The sequence below is a fragment of the Miscanthus floridulus genome, unplaced genomic scaffold (assembly GCF_019320115.1).
Source record: "Miscanthus floridulus cultivar M001 unplaced genomic scaffold, ASM1932011v1 fs_291_1_2, whole genome shotgun sequence".
Taxonomy (NCBI): domain Eukaryota; kingdom Viridiplantae; phylum Streptophyta; class Magnoliopsida; order Poales; family Poaceae; genus Miscanthus; species Miscanthus floridulus.
Window position 1 is genome coordinate 11,753 of NW_027096527.1, and position 8,519 is coordinate 20,271.

Genomic DNA, 8,519 nt, shown 5'->3' on the forward strand with positions numbered 1-8,519 from the left:
GTGCCCAATGTGCCGCTCCTCACCAACGGCCAGATGGTACACTCCTGCTCCTCTCCTCTTCCTCTGCTGCTTGCTTTCGGTTGAGATTGAACTCGATCGTGACTGAAATGCTCACTGACTGCGTCTGTACTGTAGGTTGATGACATCCCGCCGGAGCAGCACGCGCTCGTGCCGTCCTACATGGGCGGCGGCGGGGGCAAGAGGATCCACCCGCTCCCCTTCGCAGATCCCAACCTCCCAGGTGCGTGATTGACGCTGTTTGATGTCGGAATCTGCCAATGCCAATGCCATAATGTCTACCCGTGTGCTGATGACCGTCTTGGTGCTCCCGCAGTGCAACCGAGATCCATGGACCCGTCCAAGGGATCTGGCCGCCTACGGCTACGGCAGCGTGGCCTGGAAGGAGAGATGGAGGGCTGGAAGCAGAAGCAGGAGCGCCTGCAGCATGTCAGGAGCGAGGGTGGCGGCGATTGGGATGGCGACGATGCAGATCTGCCACTGTATGGCCTTAGTTGTTCCTACCACTAGCTGCTTTGATTACTTTCCTTTGGGTGCTGAGTGCTGACGGTGCGCTACAGTCTGTATGCTTACTGAAGTTACCTGATGCCAGCTGCTTGCACTAGTAGATATCTAATGAGCTACAAGGCCTTGTTTAGATTGCAAATTTTTGCAATCTGGACACTGTAGCACATTTCGTTTGTATTTAACAAACTTTGTCCGATCATGGACGAACTAGGCTCAAAAGATTCGTCTCGTGATTTATAACCAAACTGTGCAATTAGTTATTTTTTTTACCTACATTTAATGCTCCATGCATGCGTCCAAAAATTGATGTGATGGAGAGAGAGTGAAAAAACTTGGAATTTGGAGGCCATCTAAACAAGGCCCAAGAGTGCGATGTACACTTTTATTAAGCTGCTAATCTCCAGCTAGGCACACATAAAAGTGACATCCAATTTCATTAGGCAGTACAGGGTTATGGTATTTAATCACAGTATATCTAAAATTCTGCAGGTATGTTTGTAGCTTTGTTATTACTTGCTACATTGCTAGATGCTGCACAACTATATGAGTTGGAGAGAAACCAGAATACAAGCTCAACTGTTTATGCAATTCTGAATTTGTAGACTAAGATGATACATCACCTATATGGAATTTTTGTATGTGGTGTATTTGTTGCTTCATTTCATCTTAATTTTTTCATCATGGTCGTTGCCTGTATATTCATAGAAACCTACATAGTGGTGTAGATAATTTTGCATTGCATTTTAAGATCTTATCTTTATCTTTTAAGTCATCTGCAAAGTAGTATTTGATAAGGCCAACTTATGCCGTTTCTTTTCGTAGAGTATTACTAGTATGTGGTTCTAAAATGTTCTGTAAATTTCTTGTGCAGAATGGATGAAGCTCGGCAGCCATTGTCCAGAAAAGTCCCAATACCATCAAGCCGAATCAATCCCTACAGGATGATTATTGTTATCCGGTTGGTGGTTTTGGGTTTCTTCTTCCACTACCGTGTGATGCATCCGGCGAAAGACGCGTTTGCATTATGGCTCATATCTGTTATCTGTGAAATCTGGTTTGCCATGTCCTGGATTCTTGATCAGTTCCCAAAGTGGCTTCCAATTGAGAGAGAGACTTACCTGGACCGTTTGTCGCTAAGGTTAGTTGCATCATTGCATGATGAATGGAATAAATATTTGCCCTATTTTCTTTCTAAAATTCCAAAGCTAAGAAGTTCATTGTTTCTCTGACCAGGTTCGACAAGGAAGGTCAACCCTCTCAGCTTGCTCCGATTGACTTCTTTGTCAGTACGGTTGATCCCTCTAAGGAACCTCCCTTGGTCACAGCGAACACTGTCCTTTCCATCCTTTCCGTGGATTATCGGTTGAGAAGGTCTCCTGCTATGTTTCTGATGATGGTGCTGCAATGCTTACATTTGAAGCATTGTCTGAAACATCTGAATTTGCAAAGAAATGGGTTCCTTTCTGCAAAAAGTTTAATATTGAGCCTCGTGCTCCTGAGTGGTACTTCCAACAGAAGATAGACTACCTGAAAGACAAGGTTGCCGCTTCATTTGTTAGGGAGAGGAGGGCGATGAAGGTACAATGTTTATCCTGTGTTATGCTTTTCTGTGCAATTTCCTAACTTGTATGAACTGGCTAGTTACATGGCTTTGTTTTTCATTCAGAGAGAATACGAGGAATTCAAGGTAAGGATCAATGCCTTGGTTGCAAAAGCCCAAAAGGTTCCTGAGGAAGGATGGACAATGCAAGATGGAAGCCCCTGGCCTGGAAACAACGTACGCGATCATCCTGGAATGATTCAGGTAGGTGTTTATTGTCCTTGGTGTTATAATACATGCTAGTACAGTTATCGTTGCCATTGTCCTACTTCTCTCTTTGTTTTCTTCGAACTGAAAGTTTGTTCGACTTAACGTCAAAATGCTCAAATTTCTGCGTCAACAGGTATTCCTTGGCCAAAGTGGTGGTCGTGATGTGGAGGGAAATGAGTTGCCTCGCCTTGTTTATGTCTCGAGAGAAAAGAGGCCAGGTTATAACCATCACAAGAAGGCTGGTGCCATGAATGCACTGGTAAAATCTCTGCACTTGATGTCTTTTATCATTCTTCTTGTAACCTAATGGCAGTTCTTGATTGATGCTTTGTTTTTCTTTTGTGTTCATAATTGACAGGTCCGCGTCTCTGCTGTCTTGTCAAATGCTCCATACCTATTGAACTTGGACTGTGATCACTACATCAACAATAGCAAGGCCATAAAAGAGGCTATGTGTTTCATGATGGATCCTTTGGTGGGGAAGAAAGTGTGCTATGTCCAGTTCCCTCAGAGGTTTGATAGTATTGACCGTCATGATCGATACGCTAACAGGAATGTCGTCTTTTTTGATGTAAGAATCAGCTTCCCTGTTCCAACACCTTAAGCTCTTCATTTTGTTGTCCATGTCACATAGGTTTTTCTAACACTTGCCTGATACAGATCAACATGAAAGGTCTGGACGGTATTCAAGGACCCATCTATGTGGGTACTGGATGTGTTTTCAGACGGCAGGCACTGTATGGTTATGATGCTCCTAAAACAAAGAAGCCACCATCAAGAACTTGCAACTGCTGGCCCAAGTGGTGCCTCTCTTGCTGCTGCAGCAGGAACAAGAATAAAAAGAAGACTACAAAACCAAAGACAGAGAAGAAGAAAAGATTATTTTTCAAGAAAGCAGAAAACCCTTCTCCTGCATATGCTTTGGGTGAAATTGAGGAAGCTGCTCCAGGTATTGTCAACCTTTCAAACATAGCTTACAACAGCACTGTTAAAGTTAAAAAAATCAGGACAGTTCTTCTGTTCAACCATTTCATGTTCACTTCACTACCTGTTGTGTAAATGGATGAAAGCATTTCTGTTTCTATTTGACACTTGTGAATAACATTTCACTGTTCTCCAGGTGCTTACATTGAGAAGGCTGGAATTGTTAATCAACAGAAACTAGAAAAGAAATTTGGGCAGTCTTCTGTTTTTGTTGCATCAACACTTCTTGAGAACGGTGGGACCCTGAAGAGTGCAAGTCCAGCTTCTCTTCTAAAGGAAGCTATACATGTTATCAGCTGTGGCTATGAAGACAAGACTGACTGGGGAAAAGAGGTCTATATACCATATAACCTGATTCAAAGACTTTTGACTACTCTACTAAAGATATATGGTACTAAGTAGATCATTGTTTCTTGCAGATTGGCTGGATTTATGGATCAATTACAGAGGATATCTTGACTGGATTTAAGATGCACTGCCATGGTTGGCGGTCTATTTACTGCATCCCGAAGCGGCCTGCATTCAAAGGTTCTGCACCTCTGAATCTTTCTGATCGTCTTCACCAGGTCCTTCGTTGGGCTCTTGGATCTGTTGAAATTTTCTTCAGCAAGCACTGCCCACTTTGGTACGGATATGGTGGCGGGCTAAAATTTTTGGAAAGGTTTTCTTATATCAACTCTATTGTATATCCCTGGACATCCATTCCTCTCTTGGCTTACTGTACCTTGCCTGCCATCTGCCTGCTCACGGGAAAATTTATCACACCAGAGGTAAATATATATTATCCTTATTAAAAATAAAGAGAAAAAAAACTGGTTTGATTCTTGAATCTTACCGTCAACTTTGCTTCAAATTGCAGCTTACCAATGTTGCCAGTATCTGGTTCATGGCACTTTTCATCTGCATCGCTGTCACTGGCATCCTTGAAATGAGATGGAGTGGTGTGGCCATCGATGACTGGTGGAGAAACGAGCAGTTCTGGGTCATTGGAGGTGTTTCTGCACATCTCTTCGCTGTGTTCCAAGGTCTTCTCAAGGTCCTTGCCGGTATAGACACGAGCTTCACCGTCACATCAAAGGCCGGGGACGACGAGGAGTTCTCAGAGCTGTACACATTCAAATGGACCACCCTGTTGATACCTCCCACCACTCTTCTCCTGCTGAACTTCATCGGGGTTGTGGCTGGAGTCTCGAACGCCATCAACAACGGGTACGAGTCATGGGGTCCTCTCTTCGGGAAGCTCTTCTTCGCGTTCTGGGTGATCATCCATCTGTACCCGTTCCTCAAGGGTCTGGTGGGAAGGCAGAACCGGACGCCGACGATCGTGATCGTCTGGTCCATCCTGCTGGCCTCGATCTTCTCGCTCCTGTGGGTCCGCATCGACCCGTTCCTCGCCAAGAGCGATGGTCCTCTTCTGGAGGAGTGTGGTCTGGACTGCAACTAAAGATGAAGAGGCCGTCACTCAAAGTTCTGTCGCAGGCGAATTATGCCTGATTTTTTTGGAATTCTTTCCTGTAGATAGAAACACAGATCCCAGGCATTTCTTCTGTGTGTCCATGGTGAGGCTGTGACATCTCTGAGCTTTTTTACCGAAGACTGTCCATGCCTGCTGCTGGTGGTTCTTCAACATTCTTATCCGAGGAAAACTGGAGTTGAATTGAATCTTTCAGGCAGCAGCAGGGATTGATCTGCCAGCCACCGCGGGGCAGGAGAAAGGTGCCAAGTGTTTGTTGAGTAAATTAAAGTTTAAGTTATACACAGTCATGCACATTCCAGAGTATGTCCTGCCCATTGTATTCCCCATTTACAGTTGTATACTAGCAACAAGAACAGATTGGTTAGGAGTTGATTCTTTTTAGCAATGATGTGTCCCGCCCTTGTGTTGTAAAATCCGCCGCCCATTCGCCCAAAACCGCGGTGGGCGGTGCTGTTTGCTGCTTCTGTGATCGTATAGAAACGAAACCCTTGTTGTTCTTTGACATTTTGAACTTTGCTGAAGGAAAGGAAGGTTGGAATGGAACACCTGGTCCGTGAGACCGTGAGTCGCACTCCCGTCCGTCCCATTTGTGTCTCTCTGTCTCCCCCTTTTTTTTTCTCTTCTGGAATGGAGTGGAGCTACAGCAGGAGCCAGGAGGCCGCCTCGCCCGAACCGGAGGCACCGGGCTGCCACCAAAACGTCCAAAGCCTAGAGCCGTAGCGCGGCATCGGCGCTGCCGCGCTGCGACCGACCAAACCGCCAAGCGAGACCGGGGGCACGTGAAAAGCCGCCTCTGGTTCGCGGGGACCCTGGCCGCCTGGGCCCTGGGTTCACGCGGCGGAAGGAAGTGCGTGCATGTGCATGTGAGGCTGGCCGGCGCTGGCTTCGTTTGGGCATGGCGCCGTGACTGACGCGTCGGGACTGGAGCTGTCCTGTCGGACGCACTCGAGTCACGGGGACGGCGGGGCCGCGCTGCTGGCTGGCGCACCAGCACCAGCGAGAGCAGGGTATGCAGCGGCCGCGAATTTGGGAAAGGGGACCAGGCGACCAGCGAGTTACCCGCCATCCATCTGCTGCGAATTTTGGCCATGCCGCGGCGGAACACCGGCAGCAAAACTGCAAAAAGTAGTCGGATGGAGAAAGCCTGCGACCCGGGAGATTGTGTGTTTTTGAACGAAACAGGGGAGATTGTTCGGCGGAGCCCACTGGACTGACACGGATGGCGGAGTAGCATTCCTTGGGCTTTCGGCTTTCGGCTTCCCGTAGAAGTGCGCTAAGGTTTTTCGTTTTTGGTACTTCTTTTGCAGGAGGACGACCTTCGTGACCCTATTTAGTATGCCGTACCCAATCGTGGGTTAATTCTCTTGCGACGTGCTAAAAAATCATAAACACTATAAAAAGAGGGAAACATCTAAGCGTTAATTTGGTAGATTCACTAATCACCGTCAATAATAATAGCCAATTTATATGGCATTATTTTGTTTTCTAAGAAGTAGTCTACCTTTGCTAAAAGTAATCTAAAATTACACTAAATTTGTATATAATTATCTTGATGCAAATTACCTACCTCTGCTATGAGTGATATAGAAAAACTAATATAGACCACATACATAAGCATGCATGCAGGAAGAGATGAGTATAACGATATCGGTAAAGAAGTTCCTCAGTTTGATCGTATATATCTATAAGCATGCATGCAGGAAGAGATGAGTATAACGATATCCATGAACACATTCCTCGGTTTAAAGATTTCAACTAATAAACAAATGACAAACACATCGAAATGTGATTCAGAATGGAAAAACTATGAACGGGATGAAAAAAAAACATACAAATAGTAATTGCAACAATTAGGTCTCTTAAAATTACTAGCCCATGGCTCCAAGCTTAGCATGGGTTTGATGGATCAAATTAGTTGCTTTTGTTCTTTGTAATATTTAAACTTTAGGGCTTGCCAGTATCGCTCGTATATGTAATACTAGATATATGCCCGTGGGTTGCATGGGGGCTATGAATGTTTGTTCATGCCTACGATGACAGATTTGCTGAAAACAATCAAAATTAATAAATAGTTTTGTATTAGAAACCCTTAACTATTTTCAAATTTGTTGAGTCTTTTTTCATTAGTTATTATCAAATTCTAATATTTTTAAATTTAATCATGCATGTTTGTTGCAACGGAAAAAAATAATACCACGATAATTCAAATTTCAGTGCAGGGATAGTGATGTCAGGCCTCTTTTTCGTGGCGGGTAGACCTAGATATTTGATTTTTTGTTGTTGTAATAATAATATAATAAAGACTCAGGATAATCTAAATATGTAACTGTGAGAAATATAATTTTGAGATAATTATGTTCAATCTTAAAGAATAACAATCATGTTGAATCTTAAGGTACTGTTATGGTTAATCGTCTAATATTTGTGACCAAACTGGAATGTGGTTGTCTATAGTGACTGTCTCAAATCTGAAATTGCATGTTAACTTTTGTCTTAATTAGCAAATAATATTGACAGAGGAATACTTGTTGATCATAATACTAAATAAATTTTCAGATTGCTCAAGACATATATGAGCATGGTATACCCTGTCTGCACTCTATAGTACATCATCATAATAATCTTCATCTAATTTGGTCCAGTCCCCAACTCCCCATGTTCTCACCCTCACGCACGGTTCTCACCCAGCCATCTCACTTTGTCAAACGAATTAAGTAAACAATACCAATTGGTAAGCAGGACCCAATAACGATGGACAATTCACGGGATGAATGTTATGTCGAACTCAACAAATGTGCAAGATACTTGCGTTTGTCCTTGCAAATTCTGCTCAGTTCAGTTCAGAAGAAAGGTCTGCTCCCATAGAACAACTTTGTCCCATCCTTCTTCGCCTGCTGCCGCTCGATCACCTTGTTGTCAGGCGTCTCTTCCTTCAAGACGACGCCGCCAGCCGCCGCTGCCGAGCTCGATCGGCAGCTACATCTTCGCCAGCGATTTGCTGAACTGCTGCATGCTCTTCATTTACATCTCCATGATCTTCCGCTGCGTCGTGCTCTGCTCCGCCTCCATGTCAATGTCCATGCCCCCATGTCGATGTCCATGCCCCCAGCGGCGACGCGAACACGTCGACCTTGGCCTTCTCACTGACACTGCACGACGTCGTCGTGTCCGACGAGCGGAAGGACACGAGGCCCTGTCCTCGCTGACCGTGTTGAGGTGTCTGCGTGGCGAGGTGCGTCCGACGCGGACCCTGCTGATCGGAGCCGACCCGGCGACGCCAGACGCAGGAGAGCGCGCGGGGTGTCCGACATGGTGTCGAAGTAAAGCCGGGTCCTTCTGTTGCGGGCGATATGCAGCGGATGCGAGGAGATTAATTAGCGCACACGACGATGACGCTAATTATTTTTTAGGTGTGTATGTATAGATTTCCTTCGTCCTAGAAAACCTGATGTTGTAGGATTCAAATTTTACCCCCAAAAAACATGACGTTTTAGCTCTTGGGGCCCATATCAGTTTCATATTGTAGTTTGCATGCCTCCACTCCATGCATTCCTTTTAATTAACAACTTATTTCTTAATTAGCATGGATTACCTACAATGAATTGGGGTATATATATGAGTAATTTTAGTTGAACACTACTCTGTCCTATATAAAATTCCTAAAACATCGCTTTTGGGACAGAGAGAGTACATGAAAGTGGTGCCAACTTGTCGCGCATGCAT

General features: G+C 44.8%; 1 protein-coding gene across 1 annotated transcript; it reads left to right on the forward strand.

Annotated features, from left to right (window-relative positions):
* The first annotated feature begins 6 nt into the window (after positions 1–6).
* LOC136531151 (probable cellulose synthase A catalytic subunit 6 [UDP-forming]) lies at positions 7–5,339 on the forward strand. Its single transcript, XM_066523855.1, is given in 15 exon segments — positions 7–36; positions 136–241; positions 335–363; positions 365–404; positions 407–500; positions 1,397–1,663; positions 1,759–1,883; positions 1,886–2,103; positions 2,192–2,329; positions 2,469–2,594; positions 2,694–2,906; positions 2,996–3,284; positions 3,456–3,652; positions 3,739–4,089; positions 4,179–5,339. Coding segments are annotated over 15 exon segments (2,781 nt in total). The 5' UTR covers positions 7–33; the 3' UTR covers positions 4,764–5,339.
* Positions 5,340–8,519: the final 3,180 nt, after the last annotated feature.